Source organism: Ranitomeya variabilis, chromosome 5 (genome assembly GCF_051348905.1).
Source record: "Ranitomeya variabilis isolate aRanVar5 chromosome 5, aRanVar5.hap1, whole genome shotgun sequence".
Classification (NCBI taxonomy): Eukaryota; Metazoa; Chordata; class Amphibia; order Anura; family Dendrobatidae; genus Ranitomeya; species Ranitomeya variabilis.
Window position 1 is genome coordinate 266,659,537 of NC_135236.1, and position 27,294 is coordinate 266,686,830.

General features: G+C 42.0%; 1 protein-coding gene across 9 annotated transcripts in view; it reads left to right on the forward strand.

Annotated features, from left to right (window-relative positions):
- The first annotated feature begins 5,672 nt into the window (after positions 1-5,672).
- KTI12 (KTI12 chromatin associated homolog) overlaps positions 5,673-27,294 on the forward strand; it is a 66,272-nt gene continuing 44,650 nt past the window's right edge. Inside the window, exons 1-5 of one of the 9 annotated variants that reach the window (XM_077264235.1) lie at positions 5,673-5,818; positions 16,654-16,785; positions 16,958-17,118; positions 23,996-24,047; positions 26,736-26,788. In XM_077264235.1, the coding sequence (XP_077120350.1) occupies positions 16,971-17,118; positions 23,996-24,047; positions 26,736-26,788 (253 nt within the window). In that variant the 5' untranslated portion in view covers positions 5,673-5,818; positions 16,654-16,785; positions 16,958-16,970. Of the gene's footprint in view, positions 5,961-6,159; positions 6,274-16,652; positions 16,786-16,954; positions 17,119-23,995; positions 24,048-26,735; positions 26,789-27,294 lie in introns of those variants that run through there. The other 8 variants (XM_077264231.1, XM_077264234.1, XM_077264232.1 and 5 more) reach the window with 8 other exon arrangements.

A 27,294-nucleotide genomic window follows, 5' to 3' on the forward strand; every position in this document is an offset into this window, starting at 1 on the left:
TGGAGTGATTTCTGCAAGAAAAATTGCCTACGTACTTTTAAATCTATTGTCTCCATTAAAAACATTGCAATCTTTTCTCTCTGATTTTGCGGAGGTGTGTAAGACTATCCTGTGAAGTTGCTTCAAGGTGCACGGTTGCCCAAGACCAGATTATAAAATCTGTCAGGTCCTGAGAGACAGGCCATGAAAGACTATATCTCTGAGAGTCTTGCCAAGGGACACATTAGACCCTCATCTTCACCTGTAGCAGCGGGGTTTTTCTTAGTTAAAAAGAAAGATGGGAGCCTGGGTCCCTGTTTAGACTTTTGTGAGTTAAACTGGATTACTATCCTGGACCCATATCCCCCTCCCACTCATTCCTGATTTGTTCAGATTATTGGGGAAAAAAGGTTGTCCAAATTGGATCTCAGAGGAACCTATAATCTGATTAGGATTAATGAGGGGGATAAGTGGAAGACGACTTTTAACACTCCAGAAGATCATTATGAAAATCTTGTCATGCCTTTTAGTTTGACGAATGCTCCCGCCGTGTTCCAATATTTTGTTGAAGACATCTTCCGTCACTTCGTGGGTAGATTTGTAGTAGTGTATCTTGACAATAATTTGATCTACTCACCCAATCTCAAGCCTCATCAGGTACATGTCAGGCAGGCATTACAGGTTCTACAGGATAATAAACTGTATGCTGCGTGTATATTCAACGTACACAAGGTTCTTTTCTTAAGTTGCCTAGTGTCAGCTGCAGGTTTCCACATGGATCCTGATAAGGTCCAAGCAGTCCGGGAATGGAACATCCCAGAAAATCTGAAAGCATTACAATGCTTTTTAGGGTTTCCAAGCTATTATCGGAAATGCATCTGAAACTTCTCGTCCATTGTCAAACTTCTTAATGACATGACTAGGAAAGGTACGGACTTCCTGAGGTGGTCCAACTGCGCTCGGCAGGCATTTTCTTCTTTGAAGAGCTGTTTTTTCACTGTGCTGTACACCTACGACCCGATGCTTCTCAACCATTTATTGTCAAGGTTGATGCTTCGGAGGTGGGGGTTGGGGCTGTATTGTCTCAAGGGTCATTACCTAGTAAATGGCATCCATGTGCCTTCTCTAAAAAGTTGCCATTGGCCGAAAGAAACTATGAAGTAGGTAATAGGGAACTTTTGGCCATTAAGTTGGCATTTGAGGAATGGCATCATTCTTTAGAAAGGTGGCAGTTCACCTGAACACAGTCATAACTGATCATAAAAACATGATGTACCTAGAATCTGCTAAACATCTGACTTTCAGGCAAACTATATGGTATTTGTTCTTTACCAGGTTAAATTTTGTGGTCACTTACTGTCCTGGGATTAAGAACGTCAAAGCAGATGCATTGTCTCTGAGTTTCCCTGGGGATGGGAGTACTGATGATGCCCCTATTTTACAAAAAGGGGTGGTCGCCTCCACAGTGTGTTGTGAACTTGAGGGTGAGGTATTGAAGATTCAGGGGGACGCCCCTGCTGGTCCTTCAGGAAAACTGTTTGTACCTGTACATCTGTGTCTCAAAATTTTAGAGGAACATCATAGCTTGACTCTGGCTGGACACCCAGGTAGTAAGGCGACATTGGACCGCCTTTCTCATGGTTTCTCTTGGCCAAAGTTGTGTAAGGATGTAGTTGACTTTGTTTCCTCTTGTAGTGTCTGTGTGCATTCTAAAATCTCGCATACTCATCCGTATGGGGTTCTTTTAACATTAACTATTCCTGACCGACCATGGACTCATTTATCCATTGATTTCATCACGGATATCCCTTTGTCCTCTGGCAAAACCGTTATGTTACTTTTATTACTTTACCTGCTCTCCCTAATGATGAGACACTGGCTCAGGTGTTTGTCACTGACATTGTGAAGCTTCACGGGGTTCCCTCTGTGGTGTCAGATCAGAGGACTCAGTTTGTATGTAATTTTGGAGGGCGCTTCGTTCCTGTTTAGGGATGCGTCTATCCTTTTCCTCGGCATTCTAACCTCAAACAGACTGAATGCGTTTGGAGACATATGCTGCATCTTTCTCCAGGCACGTGCACACATTCAGATCCCCTGGCTTGTTTACCATTGGGGTTTTTTCTCTTTATACGCCCCATACCCTTATGAAAGTGACCATACCGAGAAGTGCCTCACTAAAAATCCACAGGATTCCCATGAATCCCTGACACTCCTGTATAGTTTGTAATTGATAAAGGCCAAATGCGGCTGAAACGTTTTACCTTGACTACATTCAAAGTCAAAAAATTCATCTTTAAGTTGAGTGCCTAGTTTATTTTTATTACTTCATGGTGTGGGATCCTACTACAGAACCTTCCTTAGTAGTGCACACGGTTCTCTTTTAGTACTATTATCTCCTAGAAAAGGGCGTACTATCATGAGTGTGTCACGTTCTCCTTGGAGATCTGGGGATAGGGGATCTTTATGTGCTGTGAGTTGCAGATCTTCCATTTAGCCGGTGTTTGTTCCACATATTAAATGGACTGTTTCCTTTGGTGCTGAAAAGGTTAACGATTCTTTCTATGCTGGTTAGAGACATGCAGCTCCATCTGACAGCTGCTCCTGAGCTGCTCGCTTTCTCTCTCTATAAAACTTGTCCAGACCTTCTCATCCCTGCATGTGAAAGTTTTGCTTCCTAGCACTGGTGTGCTGAAGTTGGAGTTTGTAGTTGCTGCTGGAGATAGTTGTCTGCTGTTTTTGGGTGTATGCTTTCTCCATTATCCAATTCCCATTTGGTTTATACTTTCGTACCTTTCCCTTTATTTCTCTCTTCCCTTGGTGGATGTTTTTTGTTATCCCTGTTTATCTTATGTGTATATGCACTAACATATCTGCCCCAGGCCTCCTGGGGGAGCGGACAGCTTAGGACATTAACAGGAGCATAGTAAGATTGGAAACTCGGGCCTCTCTACTTATAAGAGTACCCCCGGGACAGGGATAGATAGGTTTCCAGGGACAATTTTAGGCCCCCCTTCCTTACTGAAGACTGTCACAGCGTGACATTTTCACAGGCCCCACATTTTTTGATCCTGACACGGATCCCATTGCTAGCCTTGCGAGACAGTTTCAGGGTTTGTGTTGTAAGCTATGAAAACCAAAAGAGAAAAAACCAAAATACCCTAAAAAATACCTTTTAATTAAATATTCTTAAAATCTCATCAATAAACACAGAATAACTACCAACACCATAAACCAATAGTTCTTTGCGGGGTAAAAAAAGGCGCCAGGAGAATACGGGAACTCTTTTTAAGTAAAGAAAAAATTCCTGACTAAGTCCCTAATAAGGACCCTGACAGCGGAGGTTGGTACCCTATAATTCGATGTGGCGCCCCCACTCAACGGCGGCTATCCCTCCTAGCCCTACTCGGGCCCTACCAGCTACCCACGCCCAGACTCAAAAACAACACACACACAACAAAAAACCTAGGTCACACTGTAAATGTGAAAAAGTTTAGAGTTATGGCTTGTTGTCAATGAGGCCTGTACGTATGTCTGGGAGATTGATATGCAGACATGGTATCCAGTACGGTATATAGATGTGGCTGAACAACCGACTGTGACTGCAGTTATTTATTATTTTTTGCTGATAGTTCTTGACAGGTTCCTTATTGTACAAAAAATATGTTGGAACATGGAATATGATGGCTATTAGTCATTAGCGATAACTCTAACGTATTTGAATTTGTTTTTTTGCCTGCTATGGTCACTACCAGGTCATAGCTAATGTGCTTATCTAATTATTTATGGCAGCAGTATACTGCAATCTGCACGCTAGCACCTTAGACGATGAGGGCTTCCAACTATTGATTGTTGAGAAACCCGTTTTTTGCTCATCTGTACTCTCCATTTTCCTGTATTGTATAGACAAAGGAGACTACCATTTAGTTGAGACAAAAGATAATCTTGTTTTTGTTCTCAATAAACAGAGGGAGCCTATAAGGTAATTTGTTGTGCATGATATAGTGCATTATCCGAGGTGTTTACAGCAATATTTTTTGTGCTGCTTACTTTTTAAATACTTTTTCACATTTACAGTGTGACCTAGGTATTTTGTTGTGTGTGTGTTGTTTTTGAGTCTGGGCGTGGGTAGCTGGTAGGGCCCGAGTAGGGCTAGGAGGGATAGCCGCCGTTGAGTGGGGGCGCCACATCGAATTATAGGGTGCCAACCTCCGCTGTCAGGAAGGGGTCAGTTTCATTAGGGTCCTTATTAGGGACTTAGTCAGGAATTTTTTCTTTACTTAAAAAGAGTTCCCGTATTCTCCTGGCGCCTTTTTTTACCCCGCAAAGAACTATTGGTTTATGGTGTTGCTAGTTATTCTGTGTTTATTGATGAGATTTTAAGAATATTTAATTAAAATGTATTTTTTAGGGTATTTTGTTTTTTTCTCTTTTGGTTTTCATATTGATCATACCCTTATACTATTTTGGTTTGGTTGTTTTTTGTGTTGTAAGCTATCAGACCTACGGTCTAAGGTTTCTTAACACCAGACAGCTGGACTGGAACCTAAAGTGGCACTCCAGGATAGGTTGGGACAAATTTGTCGTGTTCTGGAAAGCCTGTAAGCTCTATCTGAGGCTTTGTCAGCGGTCATCTGGGAGTGAGGTCCATCCTGTGCCTTCTTACTCCCATCCAACTAATTGTCACGCCAGTCGGTGAATGGATTTTTGGGGGCTCTTGGCTTTTATTTTGGTGACCTAGACTGGGCCTCCCTTGCGGAATCTAAACTATGTAAGATCCAGCAGTGAGACCAACCAGAAGAATTTTGTTCAGAATTCTGTAGATGGACCACTGACACCCAGTGGAATGACCCCACCCTTAGGAGTCAGTTTTGTCAGGGCCTGTCTGAACGATTAAAAGACGCATTCAATGGAGGCCGCCATAGCTCTTGCCTAGACTGGCTAGAATGCTATAAGTATACTCCCAGGCACATTCCGTCTAGACTGTGATATGTATACTTCTGGCCAGAATCTGACTAGCCTGTGTAGAATGTGATATGTATACTCCTGGCCACATTCCGACTAGACTGTCTAGAATGTGATATGTATACTCCTGGCCAGATTCCGACCAAACTGTCTAGAATGCAATATGCATACAGCAGGCCAGAACCTGACTAGACTGTATAGAATGCAATATACTGTATATACTTCTGGCCACATTCCAACTAGACTGTCTAGAATGCGATATGCATACTCTGGGCCAGAATCTGACTAGACTGTGTAGAATGCAGTATGTACAGTATACTCCCGGACAGAATCTGACTAGACTGTCTAGAATGCGATATGTTTGCTCCTGGCCAGAATCTGACTAGACTGCGTCTCCTTCATTTTTTCCTAATATTCAAAAGCCATATTGCTATTTATATTTCATATATTTCACATTGACATGCTTTACCACGATAGAGTGCAACTTTTTTTGTATATAGAATGTAATATGTATGCTCACAGCCACGTTCTGACTAGACTGTCTATAATGAGCTATGTATGATCCCGGCCAGAATCTGACTAGAATGTCTAGAATGCAATATGCATGTAATGATAGATACTAAAGCCCATAAACCAGGCGCCTCACTTGTCCCGTCACTGCTCCTCACCCCACAGGTACAGAAAGCCCGCCATTTATTACACGATATTATGTGCGTCCATTCCCACATTTCACCTCACAAACCCCGGGCCGACAGTAATTGTTGCCATGGCGACGGACCACTTCTCACCACGTGACCGGAAGCAGGTGCTTGCCGGGAATTGAACATGGCGCCGCCCATGGTTGTTCTTCTATAATTCTGCCCGGCTCTTTGAGGAGGTGAATACCGCGCACTGCTGCAGTGTTTCACAGCGGCTACTAATGACGGGGTGCGCTGCCGGTCTTCTAACAGGTTGTACCCGTGTCCGCGGCGGTGCTATTGGTGTCTGACAGTAATGCTCGCACCCATCAGCCCCATGTGGTGCGCTATGGCTTCTCATGTAATGTGGTGTCATTGGTCCCTATATAAAGTCCTGTCTCCTCCAGTAACCGATTATTTCATTGTCTACTCTGCACTTAGTTCCTATTGTTGTCCATCACAACCAATCAGAGTTCAGCTTTCTTTTGTAAACCTCACTGGAGAAATGTAAAGTGGATCTTGATTGGTGTCTGGTGACCATACGGTATGGCGGCTTCTCTGAATTGTCAGCACCCATTAGTAGCTGGGTTTGGCGTCTGCCTCCTCTCCTCCACATCTGCCCTTAACTAGTTCAAGAGCCCCTGTTTCTGACCAGGTATTAAGGGTTTTTTTTTTTTCATCCATAGTCATAAAATTTCTGCACTTTTTTGTGATACATTCCTTTTGAGGGGCAGATGTCTGTTTTCACAGTTTTTTTTTCTAAATGATCACAAAGAGCCACTAAAATACATTAAAAAAATGTGTTCTCCTTTCCCTAACAATTCTGATAAATATTGGACATGGTTGTGTGTGTGTGTGGGTTTTTTTTGTCTGTTTTATTCGGGGTTGGGTAGGAACAGCACTGTGAATTGCCGCTCTTTTTTTTTATATTTCACACATTTTGCCCTCTTTTCTAACCCCACCACACATACACCCATAAGTTCATAAAAGACTCCAGCATTTCAACATTTTCATTACTTGTTAGGTTACAGTCACTCAATGAGTTTTTGACGCTGCATATTTTCAGAAAAATGCAAGTAACCTTCTTGTTACTTGTTTCTTGTCACCCGTAATGGGTGCAAAAAATCTGCAACATCAAAAATTCACCAAGAAGCTCATTGTGGGAATGAAGCATTAATAATTTCCCCTGTAACTAGGGCTGATCCACCCAGGGATAATTAAGCGTCCTGTCAGCAGGGCCGATTGGGTCTCCTGGGAGCTCTTGTTTTCTCCGTCCACAGGATGTGATCTCTGGGTCTGGAGGGGGAAGCACGGACACCACTTTCTCTACTGTATACACAGTTTGTTCAGTAACAAACCCTCTCTGCCTTCTCTATGGAGAGTCCAGCTGTGTCTTACAGATGGCTTCTGACTCTCGCAGTTGCATGATCGTGTGCAGTGGGGATCGCAGACCACCCAGACATTCCGAATCTCTGTGTGCTCTATAAATAGTTGTGCTAATTTAATGGACTTTTCCAAAATCATAAATTATTCTGTGTAAAGGATAGGGGATTATGTTCTGATTACTTAGTCTTCAGAGCAGTCAAAAACTATCGTTTTGAATAGAGTGGAGGCCATGAATGGAGCGGTGATCATATACAGTATGTACACTGCTGTTCCATTCTGCCATAAATAAAAGAACCCCATTCTGCCAATAGGTGCAGGTGGTTAGGTCCCCACCGATCTGTAAGTTATCACCTATTTCGTGGCTAGGTGATATCTTCTTCGCACTGGAAAACCCCTTTAAAGCAGCTTAAAACCCAGTTTTCCTCTGGTCTGTAGTTCTTGCTGCAACAGTAATGTCCCAGCACAGGGTTAGGTAACTGCTGCAGACAATCACTGTAGTCTGGAACCTGTATTAGCTGAACAATTCTGTCTAATCGTAATATGAAGCTTGTCTTAATTCTGAGTTTACTTGTACCATATTCTATAATACATAAGGGAAGTTTGAGGGAACATGATCAGTGCTCTATTTAATGACTGCAATGCATTCAGTTTGGAGATTGGTTGTGTATATTCCGTTTGTTAAAAATATCCCGCATGCATATTTATTTATTTTTTTGTAAATGTTATTCCAGTGGTATTTGAACTTTGGAAAAAAGCGTTAAAGGGTATGTGTACACGTTGCAGTTTTTGCTGCGGATCCGCAGCAGTTTTCCATGCGGTGTACAGTACAATGTTAACCTATGGAAAACAAAAACCGCTGTGCACATGCTGCGGAAAAACGCTGCGGTTTATTTTCCACAGCATGTCAATTCTTTGTGCGGAATCCGCAGCGGTTTGGCACCTGCTCCATATTAAAAAACCGCAGGTGTCTAAAACCGCAGTGGAAACCGCACAAAAAAACGCGATAAATCCGCAATACTTTTTGCACTGCGGATTTAATCAAATCCGCTGCGGAAAATTCCGCAATGGAATCCGCAGCGTGTGCACATGGCCTTAAGGGCATCTGGTTTTGAAGGTGTACCTGCTCCAGGAAAGCTCCAGCAGTCATTTTCCTGGAGTAACTTCTAAGGTATTTTTGTGGTGGCTTCATCAGCAGTGTCTTATACTTTAAATAATAGAGAGCAGACTACTTCCTAGCTGACCCTGCCTGAGAATGGGCAGGTCATTACTTTTAACCTTTTCAACGATCTACACCCTGAAGCCATTAAAAAAGTGACAAGAGAGAGCTTCACAGCAATGTCGTTTTGACATTGCTTTGCATTATGTTCATTTTATGGGACAGTTTTCTAGCGCTTTTTCAGGCAGATTCCGGGCGTAATCCTACTTAAAAAAAAAAAAAAAAAAAAAAATGCCATATGCGCATATCCTAAGGCTAGGTTCACCCTTTTTCAGTTGAGTACCACATCATCATGAATTGGGCAAATGATGTGCTAAGTATCTCCATTTTTTTTCTTATTATTTATAGCAATTACGCTATTCATACTTCATATATTACATATTTACATGCTTTAGCACTACAGAGTGCAACTTTACTTTTTTTGTTACCATGGATATTGTCTGTTTTCCATCTGGTAGTATTTAACCCCTTAACCCCCAAGGGTGGTTTGCACGTTAAAAGGAACCTGTCACCCCCAAAATCGAAGGTGAGCTAATCCCACCGGCATCAGGGGCTTATCTACAGCATTCTGTAATGCTGTAGATAAGCCCCCGATGTATCCTGAAAGGTGAGAAAAAGAGGTTAGATTATACTCACCTGGGCAGACGGTCCGATCCGATGGGCGTCGCGGTCCAGTCCGGGGCCTCCCATCTTCATAGGATGACGTCCTCTTCTTGTCTTCACGCTGCGGCTCCGGCGCAGGCATACTTTGTCTGCCCTATTGAGGGCAGTGCAAAGTACTGCAGTGCGCAGGCGCCGGACCTCTCTAAGGCTACTTTCACACTGGCGTTTTTTGTTCTCCGTCGCAATGCGTCGTTTTGGTCAAAAAACGCATCCTGCAAAAGTGCTTGCAGGATGCGTTTTTTGTCCATAGACTAACATTAACGACGCATTGCAACAAATTGACACACGTCGCAACCGTCGTGCGATGGTTGCGCCGTTTTGTGGCGGACCGTCGGCTGCAAAAAACGTTACATGTAACGTTTTTTGCTGCTGACGGTCCACTTTTTCCGACCGCGCATGCGCAGCTGGAACGCCACCCCCACCTTCCTGCACTTCCCCACACCTCACAACATTTCCCACATATCTACTTTACATCAGCACAATTTTGGAACCCACATTTTTTTTTTTTAGGGAGTTATAAGGGTTAAAAGTTGACAAGCAATTTCTTATTTTTACAACACCATTTTTTTTTTTAGGGACCACATCACATTTGAAGTCACTTTGAGGGGTCTATATGATAGAAAATACCCAAGTGTGACACCATACTAAAAACTGCACCCCTCAAGGTGCTCAAAAGCACATTCAAGAAGTTTATTAACCCTTCAGGTGTTTCACAGGAATTTTTGGAATATTTAAAAAAAAAAAAATGAACATTTAACTTTTTTCACCAAAAAATTAATTCAGATCCAATTTGTTTTATTTTACCAAAGGGAACAGAAGAAATTGAACCCCAAAAGTTGTTGTAAAATTTGTCCTGAGTACGCTGATACCCCATATGTGGGGGTAAACCACTGTTTGGGCGCATGGCAGAGCTCGGAAGGGAAGGAGCGCCGTTTGACTTTTCAATGCAAAATTGACTGGAATTTAGGTAGGATGCCATGTCGCGTTTGGAGAGGCCCTGATGTGCCTAAACAGTGGAAACCCCCCACAAGTGACACCATTTTGGAAAGTAGACCCCCTAAGGAACTTATCTAGATGTGTTGTGAGAACTTTGAACCCACTAGTATTTCACTACAGTTTATAATGCAGAGCAGTGAAAATAAAAATTCTTTTTTTTCCCCACAAATTATTTTTTATCCCCCAGTTTTGTATTTTCCCAAGGGTAACAGGAGAAAATGGACAGAAAAAGTTGTTGTCCAATTTGTCCTGAGTACGCTGATGCCCCATATGTTGGTGGGAACCACCGTTTGGGCGCATGGTAGAGCTCGGAAGGGAAGGAGCGCCGTTTGGAATGCAGACTTAGATGAATTGGTCTGCGGGCGTCACTTTGCATTTGCAGAGCCTCTGATGTACCTAAACAGTAGAAACCCCCCACAAGTGACCCCATATTGGAAACTAGACCCCCCAAGGAATTTATCTAGATGTGTTGTGAGAACTTTGAAAACCCCCCCCCAAGTGTTTCACTACAGTTTATAACGCAGAGCAGTGAAAATAAAAAATCATTTTTTTGCCACAAAAATGATTTTTTAGCCCCCAATTTTTTATTTTCCCAAGGGTAACAGGAGAAATTGGACCCCAAAAGTTGTTGTCCAATTTGTCCAGACTACGCTGATACCCCATATGTTGGGGTAAACCCCTGTTTGGGCACATGGGAGAGCTCAGAAAGGAAGGAGCACGGTTTTACGTTTTCAACACAGAATTGGCTGGAATTGAGATCGGACGCCATGTCGCGTTTGGAGAGCCCCTGATGTGCCTAAACAGTGGAAACCCCCCAATTCTAACTGAAACCCTAACCCAAACACACCCCTAACCCTAATCCCAACCATAACCCTAACCACACACCTAATCCCAACCGTAAATGTAATCCAAACCCTAGCTTTAGCCCCAACCCTAACCCTAACTGTAGCCCTAACCCTAGCCCTAATGTGAAAATGGAAATAAATAAAACATTTTTAATTTTATTTTTCCCTAACTAAGGGGGTGATGAAGGGGGGTTTGATTTACTATTTATAGCGGGTTTTTATCGGATTTTTATGATTGGCAGCTGTCACACACTAAAAGATGCTTTTTATTGCAAAAAAATAGTTTTTGCGTCGCCACATTTTGAGAGCTATAATTTTTCCATATTTTGGTCCACAGTCATGTGAGATCTTAATTTTTTGCGGGATGATTTAACGTTTGTATTGGTACCATTTCCAGGCACGTGACATTTTTTGATCGCCTTTTATTCCGATTCTTGTGACCAAATGACCAAAAACCAGCAATTCATGAATTTCTTTTTGGGGGCGGGGGGGGGGCGTTTATACCTTATCGCGTTTGGTAAAATTGATAAAGCAGTTTTATTCTCCGGGTCAGTATGATTACAGCAATACCTCATTTATATCTTTTTTTATGTTTTGGCGCTTTTATACGATAAAAACTATTTTATATAAAAAATAATTATTTTTGCATCGCTTTATTCTGAGGACTATAACTTTATGTTTTCGTTGATGACGCTGTATGGCGGCTCGTTTTTTTGCGGGACAAGATGATGTTTTCAGCGGTACCATGGTTATTTATATCCGTCTTTTTGATCGCATGTTATTCCACTTTTTGTTCGGCGGTATGAACCTCCCTGCAGGAGCCCCGCGGCCATTTTGGATCCGGGCCTGCAGGGAGGAGGATGTAGGAGCCCCTCTGAACAACGCGATCACATCGCGTTGTTCCGGGGGTCTCAGGGAAGCACGCAGGAAGCCCCCTCCCTGCGCGATGCTTCCCTATGCCGCCGGATGTTTGATCGCAGTGTTTCGGGGGTTAATGTGCCGGGAGTGGTCCGTGACCACTCCTGGCACATAGTGCCGGATGTCAGCTGTAATAATCAGCTGACACCCGGCGGCGATCTTACCCCCCCCCCCGTGAGCGCGGCCAATCGCCTATGGCGTACTATCCAGTCCCTGGGAATTAAGTCCCAGGTCACCTCGACGGGATAGTACGTCATATGGGATTAACCCCTTTCTGCCGTTGGATGTACTATTTCGTCCATGTGGGGTGGGCCCTACTTCCCAAGGACGGAATAGTACATCCAGCGCGATCGGCCGCGCTCACGGGGGGAGCGCGGCCGATCGCGGCCAGGTGTCAGCTGCCTATCGTAGCTGACATCCGGCACTATGTGCCAGGAGCGGTCACGGACCGCCCTCAGCACATTAACCCCTGGCACACTGCGATCAAACATGATCGCGGTGTGCCGGCGGTACAGGGAAGCATCGCTCAGGGAGGGGGCTCCGTGCGGGCTTACCTGAGACCCCCGGAGCAACGCGATGTGATCGCGTTGCTGCGAGGGTCTCTTACCTCTCCTCCCTGCAGCAGGCCCGGATCCAAAATGGCCGAGGCATCCGGGTCCTGCAGGGAGGGAGGTGGCTTACCAAGTGCCTGCTCAGAGCAGGCGCTTGGTAAGCCTGCAGCGCTGGAACTCAGATCGGTGATCTGACAGAGTGCTGTGCAAACTGTCAGATCAGCGATCTGTGATGTACCCCCCCTGGAACAAAGTAAAAAAGTAAAAAAAAAAATTTCCACAAGTGTAAAAAAAAAAAATAGAAAAAAAAATTCCTAAATAAAGAAAAAAAAAAATATTATTCCCATAAAAACATTTCTTTATCTAAATAAAAAAAAATCAAACAATAAAAGTACACATATTTAGTATCACCGCGTCCGTAACGACCCCACCTATAAAACTATATCACTAGTTAACCCCTTCAGTGAACACTGTAAAAAAAAAAAAAAAAAAAGCAAAAAACAACGCTTTATTCTCATACCGCCAAACAAAAAGTGGAATAACATGCGATCAAAAAGACGGATATAAATAACCATGTTAAAAAACGAGCCGCCATACAGCATCATCGGCGAAAAAAAAAAGTTATAGTCCTCCGAATAAAGCGATGCAAAAATAATTATTGTTTCTATAAAATAGTTTTTATCGTATAAAAGCGCCAAAACATAAAAAAATGATATAAATGAGGTATCACTGTAATCGTACTGACCCGAAGAATAAAACTGCTTTATCCATTTTACCAAACGCGGAACGGTATAAACGCCTCCCCCAAAAGAAATTCATGAATAGCTGGTTTTTGGACATTCTGCCTCACAAAAATCGGAATAAAAAGTGATAAAAAAATCTCCCGTGCCCGAACATGTTACCAATAAAAACGTCAACTCGTCCCGCAAAAAACAAGACCTCACATGACTCTGTGGACTCAAATATGGAAAAATTATAGCTCTCAAAATGTGGTAAAGCAAAAAAATTTTTTTGCAATAAAAAGCGTCTTTCAGTGTGTGACGGCTGCCAATCATAAAAATCCGCTAAATAACCCGCTATAAAAGTAAATCAAACCCCCCTTCATCACCCCCTTAGTTAGGGAAAAAATGTATTTATTTCCATTTTCCCATTAGGGTTAGGGCTAGGGTTAGGGTTGAGGCTAGGGTTAAGGCTACAGTTAGGGTTGGGGCTAAAGTTAGGGTTAGGGTTGGGGCTAAAGTTAGGGTTAGGGTTTGGATTACATTTACGGTTGGGAGTAGGGTTGGGATTAGGGTTAGGGGTGTGGTTAGGGTTACCGTTGGGATTATTGTTAAGGGTGTGTTTGGATTAGGGTTTCTGTTATAATTGGGGGGTTTCCACTGTTTAGGCACATCAGGGGCTCTCCAAACGCGACATGGCGTGTGTGTTTGGATTAGGGTTTCAGTTATAATTGGGGGGTTTCCACTGTTTAGGCACATCAGGGGCTCTCCAAACGCGACATGGCGTCCGATCTCAATTCCAGCCAATTCTGCGTTGAAAAAGTAAAACAGTGCTCCTTCCCTTCCGAGCTCTCCCGTGCGCCCAAACAGGGGTTTACGCCAACATATGGGGTATGAGCGTACTCAGGACACATTGCAGAACAACTTTTGGGGTCCAATTTCTCCTGTTACCCTTGGGAAAATACAAAACTGGGGGCTAAAAAATAATTTTTGTGGAAAAAAAATATTTTTTATTTTCACGGCTCTGCGTTATAAACTGTAGTGAAACACTTGGGGGTTCAAACCTCTCACAACACATCTAGATAAGTTCCTTAAGGGGTCTACTTTCCAAAATGGTGTCACTTGTGGGCGGTTTCTACTGTTTAGGTACATTAGGGGCTCTGCAAACGCAATGTGACGCCTGCAGACCATTCCATCTAAGTCTGCATTCCAAATGGCGCTCCATCCCTTCCGAGCCCTCCCATGCGCCCAAACGGTGGTTCCCCCCCACATATGGGGTATCGGCTTACTCAGGACAAATTGGACAACAACTTTTGGGGTCCAATTTCTCCTGTTACCCTCGGGAAAATACAAAACTGGGGGCTAAAAAATAATTTTTGTGGGAAATTTTTTTTTTATTTTTAGGGCTCTGCATTATAAACTTCTGTGAAGCACTTGGTGGGTCAAAGTGCTCACCACACCTCTAGATAAGTTCCTCAGGGGGTCTACTTTCCAAAATGGTGTCACTTGTGTGGGGTTTCAATGTTTAGGCCCATCAGGGGCTCTCCAAACACAACATGGCGTCCCTTCTCAATTCCAGTCAATTTTGCATTGAAAAGTCAAATGGCGCTCCTTCGCTTCCGAGCTCTGTCATGCGCCCAAACAGTGGTTTACCCCCACATATGGGGTATCGGCGTACTCAGGACAAATTGTACAACATCTTTTGGGGTCCATTTTCTCCTGTTACCCTTGGTAAAATAAAACAAATTGGAGCTGAAGTAAATTTTTTGTGAAAAAAAGTTAAATGTTCATTTTTATTTAAACTTTCCAAAAATTCCTGTGAAACACCTGAAGGGTTAATAAACTTTTTGAATGTGGTTTTGAGCACCTTGAGGGGTGCAGTTTTTAGAATAGTGTCACACTTGGTTATTTTCTATCATATAGACCCCTCAAAATGACTTCAAATGAGATGTGGTCCCTAAAAAAAAAAATGGTGATGTAAAAATGAGAAATTGCAGGTCAACTTTTAACCCTTATAACTCTGTAACAAAAAACAATTTTGGTTTCAAAATTGTGCTGATGTAAAGTAGACATGTGGGAAATGTTACTTATTAAGTATTTTGTGTGACATATCTGATTTGTGATCTGATGTGTGATTTAATTGCATAAAAATTCAAAGTTGGAAAATTGCGAAATTTTCAAAATTTTTGCCAAATTTCCGTTTTTTTCACAAGTAAACGCAGGTAATATCAAAGAAATTTTACCACTATCATGAAGTACAATATGTCACGAGAAAACAGTGTCAGAATCACCAGGATCCGTTGAAGCGTTCCAGAGTTATAACCTCATAAAGGGACAGTGGTCAGAATTGTAAAAATTGGCTTGGTCATTAACGTGCAAACCACTCTTGGGGGTGAAGGGGTTAAAAATTTTCAGATCTGCAGTCATGGCAGATTACATTTTTGTTGGAAAAGACTCTTGCTGCCAGAACAGAGGTGAGACAGTGTTCGGAGTGATTCTGTTACCTTAATTTACTTGATTGGCCCTGCTGGGGATCTTGTTGGAATTCTGCTTTTCAGGGATTTTTACACAAACCCTGATGTAGTACTCTGCAGAGAGGCATATAGTACCATGTAAAAGTTTGGGCTCCCTGGTCAAAATTACTGTTAGGCTATGTGCCCACGGTGCGGTTTTTAAGCTTTTTTGCTGCGATTTTCCGCGGTGGAAACGCTTAAATGCTTACAAACAGCATCCCACTAATTTCTAATGCATTCCGCAATTGATGTGCTCATGCTGGGTTTTTTCCGCAGCGGAAACCCATAGCAGTAAAAAACACAGCATGTTCATTATTTTTGCGGAATCGCAGCAATTCCGCACCCGTTCGAAATGTGAGAAATAACAATTAACAGGAACAGTGGAGATCAAGATAAGGTCTGGAAGACCAAGCAAAATTTCAGTGACCGCTGGATTTAGAATTGCTAGAGCAGCAAATCAGAACTCCCGCTTCACTACTAAAGAGGTTCAGAAAGATTTAAGACTGTGGAGTTGTGGTACATTGCTCTACTGTTTAGAGACATTTCACGGGTAGAGGGAAGAATGGATTCGAGTTGAAAAGAGGATGGCTTCTGCAAATGGATAATGACTCTAAACGCATGTCAAAATCCACAATAGACTACCTCAAGAGGTGCAGGCTGAAGGTTTTACAATGGCCCTGACAGTCCCCTGATCTGAACATCATTGAAAATCTGGGTCTAGACCTTAAAATAGCAGTGCATGCAAAATGACCCAAGAATTTCACAGAACTGGAAGAATTTTCCAAGGAAGAATAGATGAAAATCCCTCAGACAAGAATTGAAAGACTCTCTTGGCTGGCTACAAAGTGTTTATAAGCTGTAATACTTGCAAAAGGTGATGCTACTAGGTACTAACCATGCAGGGTGTACAAACTTTTGCATCAGCCCATTTTCCTTTTTTGTGATTTTTAAAATGTAAAAGATGAAAATATATGTTTCCTTTTTTGCCTAAAATACAAAGGAAATGTGTAATTAACTTTAGCACTTTGAGAGATCATTTCATCTTCAACTTGCTTAACTGTTCGCAACAACAGTAATTTTCACTAGGGGTGCTCAAATTTTTACATGTCACTGTACAGAGACCAGTGGGATAACCAGGCTACGTTACAATAGAGATGTCAGAATGCTGCCTATACTGCCTTTTTGTTGCTGTTAGTTTTATTTTATATAAACTTTTAATATATTTTAGTTGCTTCTGAACTTTTGGATATTTCAGCAACCATTCTGCAACATAAATTCACATTTCACGGATTTAAAAGTCTACATCGCTGTTCCAATCTAATCCACTTCTACAGCTTTTTTGGGCAACATTTAAGAGTGTGTGAGTAAGACTAATAATATTTAATGGATCCATTTATTGGTATAATAAAAGTTAACATTTAAGATGTATACAGTTTATACACCTCACCTATTTGGCCAAAAAGTGATGTACAAAGAGTCCGACTGTCATGTATTGCCTGTGCTCTGATAGCTTGATGTGTTTATTCCAGCAGGCTGGTTCCAACAATGCCACTTGTTGTGATGTGTGGATTCCCTTGCAGCGGAAAAAGTCGTAGAGCATTACAGCTGAAGGAACACTTGGAGCAGAAGGAAAAAAAAGTCTTTATTGTTGGGGACCATGCTCTAGGAGTAGATAGGAATTCTGTGTATGCAGGTGAGCAGGATTTCTAAACATTACTGGCATTCTTCTAGAATTATTGTGTTATCCTTGAGGCCATGTGCACACGTTCAGTATTTTTCGCGTTTTTTTCACGTTTTTTCCGCGTTTTTTCGCTATAAAAACGCGAAAAAAACCGCTAACATATGCCTCCCATTATTTTCAGTGTATTCCGCATTTTTTGTGCAAATGTAGCCTTTTTTTCCGTGAAAAAATCGCATCGCGGAAAAAAAAGCAACATGTTCATTAAAATGCGGAATTGCAGGGGATTCCGCACACCTAGGAGTGCATTGATCTGCTTACTTCCCGCATGGGGCTGTGCACACCATGCGGGAAGTAAGCAGATTATGTGCGGTTGGTACCCAGGGTGGAGGAGAGGAGACTCCCCTCCACGGACTGGGCACCATATAATTGGTCAAAAAAAAGAATTAAAATAAAAATTAGTCATATACTCACCTTCGATGTCTTCCCGCCTCTCAGCTGCATGCTGCCGCTTCGGTTTCTATAGCTGGTGTGCGGTGAAGGACCTGCGATGACGTCACGGTCTTGTGATTGGTCGAGACCGGTCATGTGACCGCTCACGTGACCGCGACGTCATGGAAGGTCCTGAACCACACCGGCATTTATAGGAACAGACGCCTGCAGGTGAGTATAACCATTTTTTTAATTATTTTTAAACATTCTATCTTTTACTATAGATGCTGCATAGGCAGCATCTATAGTAAAAAGATGGTCACACTTGTCAAACGCTGTTTGACAAGTGTGACCAACCTGTCAGTCAGTTTTCCAAGCGATGTTACAGATCGCTTGGAAAACTTTAGCATTCTGCAAGCTAATTACGCTTGCAGAATGCTAAAAAAAACGCGAAAAAAAACCGCAAAAAAAAAAAAGCGGATTTCTTGCAGAAAATTTCCGGTTTTCTTCAGGAAATTTCTGCAAGAAATCCGGACGTGTGCACATACCCTGAACCCTTTTTGATAGGTGAATATTTGGCTGTTTGTGTATGTAGATATCAATAAATATTATAATTACCTCTGACAATCAGGGTGAATCCAGACAACTGGACATTGCTGACTATAGCACAAAATGCAACAGTTACCTATCCAAATGGCTGTTTACTGGATCAATAGCCATTGTCAGATCTTCTTAACTAATGGGATTTGCACAAATATGATGTTACTTTCAGTATTCCCCATCCCCATGATCTACTTAATTTTACAACCACATTGTATTGCATTAAGATGCATTGCCTTGGCTAATGGTTTTTGATGTGTTTGCCATGTTTATTTTCTGGATCCTGTGTGGCTGTTTTCTTATGTTGTGTGTGCTTGCTTTGGATGGCATTCAACCTGTTGTTGCCAAGCAGGGATGTGGAGTTGGAGTCGGTGTCCGTTTTGGTGGAGTCGGTATAAAATGGACTGTTTCCGACTCTTAAAATGTATAATACATTGAGTACAGTGCAGGATGTGCTGTAAATATTTTCCTAAGAATTTGGGAAAGTTATGAAATGTCCTATAAATGTCTGTTCTGTTTCTGATCTAAGGATCTCAGTTTCTAGTTGAGATGAACCTGTGCTGCACTTTATGGCAGTGCTGTGGAGTCAGTCATGAAAATGGAGCAGTCAGGTTTAGCTTAACGACTCCACAGCTCTTCTGCCAAGGATATATTTCATACTTTTATGCAGGAAGACATATCAGTAGCCAATGATGTGCAAGGTGTATGCTTCCTACTAATCACATTCTGACTAGCTCACAGCTAGAGCTTCGATATATGTGATGTTTTAAGGGTTATGAATCTTGGCTTTAAAACAAGACTGTGAATGAGCCAGCCTGAGATACAGCAAAGTGAAGTGCTTACAGCTCTCACTTTCAACTAGACTAGTAAGGCTACCTGCACACTGAGGGGTTTTTTTTTTTTTAAGGAGTTTTTGGAGCGGAAACTCGCTAAATTCTTAAAAATGCAAAATTCCTCAAAAGTTTGGAGTTTCTTTAAAAACTCAGCAAAAAGACTCAGTGTGCACATAACATAAGGGTAGTATCTCAGGCTAGATTGCAGCAGAGGAATAGACTCCTGGCTTTAAAACAGGTCCAAGATTATGATCCAGGCTGTGGTACAGCCAATTGAAGTAACCCCTTCACCTTCCTTTTGTAGCACATGATCTCGTAACTGATTGCACAGAGAAAATGAGGTTGTGAAGATTTCTATTTTTCACAGCTTTATGTGCTTAAAATTCATGTTTAAAACCAGATGCATTTTTATTGCAAATTATAATGGTTTTCAAATGTACTTTTGACAGCTTGGTGTTTTTAACAAAACATTTTTTGATTTTTTGATTTTTTTTTTTTCCCCTTTTTGGCATGCATTTGTTTACTTAAAGGGTTTGTCCGGTCCAAATTGACAAGTCGGCAGTCACTCTGTGTCACTGCAGACTTATGAATTTCCAAACACACGCACTGTGCTCTGCAGTAATTCGCCAGTTTCATCCCCGGGACCGGAGAGTATGTAGGAGTTACACATACTAGTAGCCAGTGGGAATGGCCTTGCTCCATACACTTGTACTGAGCCCTTAAGGCAGTGCCCCGTCTAGCGCTGCAGCTGTCTAGCCAGCATGGATGACTGGAGGGCGTAGCCTCACACCGTACAAGTGAATGGAAACGATGCCGTGCCCACTGGCCCGGGAGTATGTGTAATGCATACATACCCACCGGTCCTGGGGCTGAAGCCAGCGAATCCCCACAGCATACAGTGGGTGCGCTGGGGAGATTCATAAGACTGCGCGACATACAGAGTGGCTGCAGGCTTATCAATTTGGACCTGACAACCGCTTTTACAATCACACAAAAAGATTTACAATCATGACTTAAAAAAAGAACATTCTGTGAAAACCTAGTTCTGCTGTACGTAACATAACTTCCATGTAGGTGGACTAATGTTTCATTTACTCTGCAAAATACAGTGTGTCCGTAAAGCCATTGTGCACTTTTGACCAGTCACAGTATCTATTTATAGTTTACTTTTTGGTACCCATTCTCTGGCCCATTTCTCTGGCCCAATCATATCAGACCTGTTCACGAGGAGAGATTACAAGAACCAATCAAACACAAACTCATTTAAGCTGTTGCTGAGCCCCCAGTCAGATTAACCCCTGATAAACTGAACTCTGATTAATACACTGCAAGGTCTGTGACATCATGCAACCACAAGCTTATGCCAGCTGTGTGGTTTTCCATGCCAGTTGAGATGTGGACGGTACAGAGAGCTGCTGAACATCCTCATGCCTACGTGGAGTACGAATGTAACGCCCCTAAAGTGAATGTGTGGTGTGGCCTGATGCATGATAAGGTGATAGGCCTATTCTTTTCGTGGAGCGGTCTGTGATGGCAAACGCGTATCTTGACATGTTGGAATTGTATGCCGTCTTACAATTTCCAGAAGATGTCATCTTTCAACAGGACGGCGCTCCTCCACACTACACAACCATTGTTTGTGAGTTCAGGATAGAACATTCCCCCTGTGGTGGATAGGCAGGGGTTCTGTCAAGCCATGGCCACCACGGTCCCCGGATCTGACGCCCTTAGACTTTTACTTTTGGGGTTATGTGAAGCAATATGTGTTCATTGAACATACCAACGACATTAATCACTTAAATCAGAGAATCACAGACGTTATTCACTCTGTTACACCAGACGTCCTTACCCGTGTGTGGCAAGAACTTCACTATCGTTTTAATGTGTGCAGGGCAGCAAATGGAGCCCACATCGAACTGCACTGAATAGGTATGAAACTGGGAGAGTTTTTCTTTTATTTGGAACAGATTTCACATTTCTATCGTTTTTTGTTGCTTTCCAGTGACTGGTCAAAAGTGCACCATGACTTTACCGGCACACTGTAGGAACGCTCGTTACAAAATAGTTTTGCAGCCAAAACCAGTTGCTGATCACTCAATAAAAGAGCAAATCTTTAATCTTTCAGGTGAAACGATTTCTTGTGCTGCACAAAAGATCATCGTTCTTGGTAGTGTATGGTCCAAAACATATACCAGTAGGTTTATTTTTACTGCAGAATGAACGCTGAAAAAACTAAACCCAAAATCTACTGTGGAATTGTGTTTTTTTTTCACCACAATTTCACATGACTTGGAATGTTCTTTGCCATTTTTCAGCAAACCATATGATAAAATGAGTGTCATTCACAACTAGTCCCACACAAAAAACAAGCCTTAATATGGCTTTGTCAGCGGGAAACTAAAGTTATGGCTCTTGGAAGAAGAGAAATGAAAGTGCAAAAACAAAAAATTGCTCTGTACTTTTTAGGGGTTAAACACTCTGACCTCATATAGATGTGCAATATTTATGCTACTTTGTTTCCAAGGGTCCAGACTAATAGACTCAGCTAGATGGTTATCACATGCCATGTGCTTTCCTACAGAAGCCTACAGACCTCATTATCTGCTACTACCTTACATTGTATTTAAGTAATTCTGTAACATTTTGGATACAGGACTGAAGCTTGTATTTCTTTGTGTTGTGGTTTTGTCCTCTTCTTGCTGGAGACGGGATTCTGTACTAGTTTCACTCCCCAATGGCAGATCCAGATATATTTTAGGAATAGAGCTGTCAAGTCCATTCAGGTTCACCGCTCTGCTCATTTGTTCATGGTTCTGGCCATGATGTCACCAGGGGCTCAGATTTATTAGATGAGTCGAGTTCTTAAATGGAAATCTACTTTCACCAAACTTTGCAAAAATCAATAGCAGAGGTAAATATACTAAACTTTTCAATATGTTATCAGAGAAATCTGCTTCTCCCCCCACACGCTTGCTTCCTTAACTCACCATTTACTCAAGAAAAATTGCAAATCCATCTTGCACAAGCAAGCATAGTGAGGTGTCAGATTACATTATAAATATTGAAGAGGTAGATACAAGCATAGAATAGTATAGGCTGGATTCACAGCAACAGTGCTCAGTATTGTTGGGTCATTTCAGCCATGCATCTGCTGCTTCTACCTGTATGCCATCTGAGGAATGTGTATGCTGAAAAGTGTACGCTAGCCTGCAACCACCAGCTCAGAGTCAATTGCAAGTTAGAGAGAGTATCTGCCATGGGGAACCTTGTGAGCAATGCAAAATACATACATGGCATGCAATGGTGTGACACTTTATTTTGTAAAGTTACTTGAAAGAATAGTTTTTATTAATGCTCCACCGCACTGGTAATCCTTGGGGCTATTTCTAAAATATTGTTGATTGATCAGAGCCGTCATGTATTTCACAGCATTGAAACTCAGCCCCCAAAAAACATTATAGTAGATGAGATTTTGTACTTTCTGATGTAAACTATAGGAGCTTGGGCATTTAATTGTCATTCAGGTACGGTAATTCTTCCTTCTTACTGCTAATTCTAAGAATGGAGATCCATAACATAGCAATGAACAGATCAATAAGCTCTCCAAGGGGGCATCCGGTATATGGTAAGTCTACCGTACACCATTCAATATTTTAACAATGCTCCCCGTATCAGTCACTGTCATTTTGGCTTGTAAAGAGATGTGGATTGTCATTTTCACATTGACATATACTTTATTTTTACTAAAACATTCTTACACTAGACCTTATGTGGAATAAAGAGAATCTGACATCAGATTTACGCTGCCCATTTTTCTTGTAGTTTTGATAAAGCTTTGCTTATCTACTGCAGCTCTGCTAGTCTTTTCAGTAATAAGCTAGTGCTATTTAGTTATTTATATTTATGAACGCTGTCTAATCTCAACATGGATTGGGGGCTTTCTGACTGTACATAATGTAGGCAGAAAGCTAGCAATGAATGGTGTGGGTGACAGAGCTGCAGCAGATGAAGAAACAAGCAACCCTGTAAGCACTGGTATCAGGCTCTCTGCCCCCACATCATGCTGCTTCTAAAGTGGGAAGCACAAACCTGGTGAGAGATTTAATGTGGTCTGCTTGGGCCTACCACTTGTTAATTTCAGTAAAGAGGTAGCCAAACATATATTTGTGTGATATAGAGCTATTTAATGTTACAGACACCGGTACAAAATACATTTTTTTTTGCATATACAGACTACATATTGATATTCCTGTGCTTGAAGGGAATCTGTCACCAGAGTCTTTGCCCTTACATCTGCCCCTGCTCTCAGATTACATGGCAGAGACCCTGATTACAGCGATGTGTCACTTACTGGGCTGCATGCTGCAGCTTTGATAAAATAACATGTGCTGTGTTGTACAGTACAAGCACAGTGGATTGATAGAAATCCCATGCACACTGTGCTTCTATTTGACAGAGCGTAATCTCACCCACTGTGCGGTTCTACGAGCCACAACATGTCCTTTTACACAATAGAAATGTATTGGGTGCGGTAAATCTGAACACATGTGGATTTACCTGTGTGATTAGAACACAGCGCTTTAGACGCAATGAAAATACGCTGTTACTTCCTGATCGTGGGAGCGTAGCCCTAGAGACTAGTGCTTCAGTCAGTTTTTTCGATAGTGTACCCCATATACGGAGCCTCTGCCAGCTATATAGGTGTCACGGCGGACATTGGGCAGCTAGAGTTGCTAGGAGATCTGGTGAGTGTGAAATGTTATTAATGCCGGTGAAAAGCTTGGCGTGAAAGCCTGTCGCTGACTGTGTCTGTACATTGCTAATTGCTGCTCCCCGGACACACTCATTGTGTAGCAGTGGTGTAATTGTACTTTCCATAATAAAACGGAAAGCCTCCATGCGATTTACATCACTCTTGTTCTTTCAGATGTTACATCCACTACACAGTGACCTTGCACTGAAAACATCATTTTTTATGTGGAAAACTAGTAATCGTTTAATAACTAGAGGAAATCTTTCTATTACAGATTCCAGAAAAGAGAAAGATCTACGTGGAGCTCTAAGGGCAGAAGTTGAAAGGTTGAAAATAATTTCTCATTATTCTCTTGATTCATGCAGCATTTTACTTTTGGCATCACCCCTATGGGTCCTTGTCTGCAATGCAGCTCACAATCTAAATTCCAAATGAACCCTTTAGTATGTTTTTTGGGCAGTCTGGGAGAAAACCCACAAATACACAAGAGGATCATACAAACGCCATGCAGATTTTATCCTTGTTTGACCTGAAAGTGAAGGATGACCATACTAACTACTGAGCCACCATGACTTCGCTAACGTGGAACATGTTGGTGATCAGAACTTTTTACTTTTCATTGGATTCATATAAATCTAAATCAACCTTAACGGGAATCCATGACAAGGTTTTTGCTACCCCACCTGAAAGCAGCATGATGTGGGGACAGAGACCATGATTCAAGCGATGTGTCACTTACTAGGTTGCTTGCTGCAGTTTTGAGAAAATCACTGTTTTAAGTGCTGCAGATTGTCTAAATGGGGATGTTATGCAGAGCTCAAAAATATGGAGGACTACATGACTGCAGGTTTACTCATCCTCTAGTGATATTCTCCTGCTCACAAAACAGTGATTTTATCAAAACTTCAGCAAGCAGCACAGTAAGTGACACATCACTGGAATCAGGGTCTCTGTCTCTACATTATGCTGACCTCAGAATAGGTAGCAAAAACCTGCTGGTAGATTCCCCTGTAAAGGTTTATACCAATTTTTGAAGTAGTTTCCTATCCTGTTGATAAGGGATATTTTTATTTTCACAATCACTGTAGGTCCAACCGATTGGACCCTGGCCTATCCCCAGATTGGGAGTCTAAAGGGGCACCTTCTTAAAGGAATGTAGGTTTGTCATGTGCACATCAGCTGCTTCCAGAAGTCCCATAGAGAATGAATGGAGCGGAGTACAACTCCTCGACCAGCAGACCCATAGACTAGAATGAATGGAGATGGAGGGAGGTGCCGGCTTGACCTCTGCTCCTTTCTGATGGGGCTATGAAGAGCTTTGGGACTGGTGAATGTCTCTGCGGTCCAAGCCGCATTGATCTGGAACGTACTCCCTATCATCTATCCTATGGACAGACCTTTTAGGTGCTTTATTTTCACTCACTTAGGGTATGTGCACACGTTGCGGATTTCTTGCAGAAAATTCCTGAAGAAAACCGGAAATTTTCTGCAAGAAATCCGCATTTTTTTTTTTGCGTTTTTTTTCCGTTTTTTTCGCGTTTTTTTAGCATTCTGCAAGCGTAATTAGCTTGCAGAATGCTAAAGTTTTCCAAGCGATCTGTAGCATCGCTTGGAAAACTGACTGACAGGTTGGTCACACTTGTCAAACATAGCGTTTGACAAGTGTGACCAACTTTTTACTATAGATGCAGCTTATGCAGCATCTATAGTAAAAGATAGAATGTTTAAAAATAATAAAAAAAATAAAAAAAATGCTTATACTCACCCAGACATCTCCTCAGCGGCCGTCCGGCTCCTCTTCTAGCTGGTCTGTGCGCACAGGACCTCCCGTGACGTCACGGTCACGTGAGCGGTCACATGACCGCTCACGACCAATCACAGGACAGTGACGTCATTCGGCGAGGTCCTTCAGCGCACACCAGCTACAGGAACCGAACGGCAGCGTGCGAGGAGGCGGGAATACATCGAGGGTGAGTATAGGACTGTTTTTTATTTTAATTCTTATTTTTTGACCAGTTATATGGTGCCCAGTGCGTGGAGGAGAGTCTCCTCTCCTCCACCCTGGGTACCAACCGCATATAATTTGCTTACTTCCCGCATGGTGTGCACAGCCCCGTGCGGGAAGTAAGCAGATCAATGGACCCCTAGGTGTGCGGAATCCCTGCAATTCCGCATTTTTAATGAACATGTTGCTTTTTTTTCCGCTATGCGATTTTTTCGCGGAAAAAATCGCAACATTTGCACAAAAAATGCGGAATACCCTGTAAATAATAGGAGGCTTATGTAAGCGTTTTTTTTCGCGTTTTTATCACGTTTTTATAGCGAAAAAACGCGAAAAAAACGCTAACAATCCTGAACGTGTGCACATGGCCTTAGTCTTCCCTGCAGCCCACCAGCATGTTTGTGAATGGCAGCCTGCCTTCTTCTGGTCTGCAAATGGCATCAAGTCACAGTTCGCTGCAACCCAAGTATTTATTCAAGAGGAGTTTCTTTTCTACTGAATGACTACTACTTAAGTTCTCTGAAAGGAGTTTATGTGCAGTCATCATATACCCTACAATGGGCGTCTGTGGTGCCTTTCTGCTAATCGGAGAGCTATAAAACCATCGACTTATTGACAAGCGGCAGTGGGTTTATATAGAAGTTGTCGATGTATTTATCTAATTTGTAATCCTGTGTACCTATGAATCAGAGGTTCATCTTAACCTCGAGCTAAAGCCAGTCATTCCTGTGTGGTTTTTCCTCTATTGTGAAAAGAAATACAATAAATATAATTGAACATCCTCGTTTACCTGGCAGGAAATGTTCTCATGTCTTGGCTGCTTCTTAATGTTGCCGATCATTCAATACCTTTTTAATGTCTTAACTCTCTACATTTCCTTAAGCGGAGGTCAAAATACTACTGAACAAATCTAATTTGCGGGTGGTTTTGTGTCTGGGGATTGGGGTGGATTAGATTGTGCAGAATTGTAAACTCCAGTACTAAAATATGTTATTGTTTTCTTCTATTTTAGGAAATTAAATAAAGAAGATGTTGTCGTTCTGGACTCTCTCAATTATATTAAAGGTGACTGCTTATCTTTTTCCAATGTATTTTGCTTAAGGAATAGTAAAATGAATTTAGCTAGGTGTGATGTCTCTGACCCATTAACCCATAGCTATATGACAGTTGCTTAAAACATATTAATTATCTTGTATCGTCAAGGCAAGTGATCATCAAAGCTTCCCAAGAATATTGAAGACAATGTGTGAGATATCTAATGCATAAGCCAAAGAGATAAAGCCAGTATAATGCTTGTTGTGTGTGCAGGTACACTATACATATGGCTGGTGGTGACATAAGATGCCAATAGCTTGCATTTTGATCAGTGGTAGAAGCATTAATTCTCTATTAATAAGGTTGCACAGTCATTAGTTGTATGATACATGGAAACAGCAGATTTAAAAGGATTCCTTGCACTCTACAATTAATGGTCTCTCTGAAAATCCACCATAATCATTAGTCTTATAAAGACAAATGCTTTTGCTCTAGGTTTTAGCCATAAAACCAGACTTTATTCCATCTTCATATAA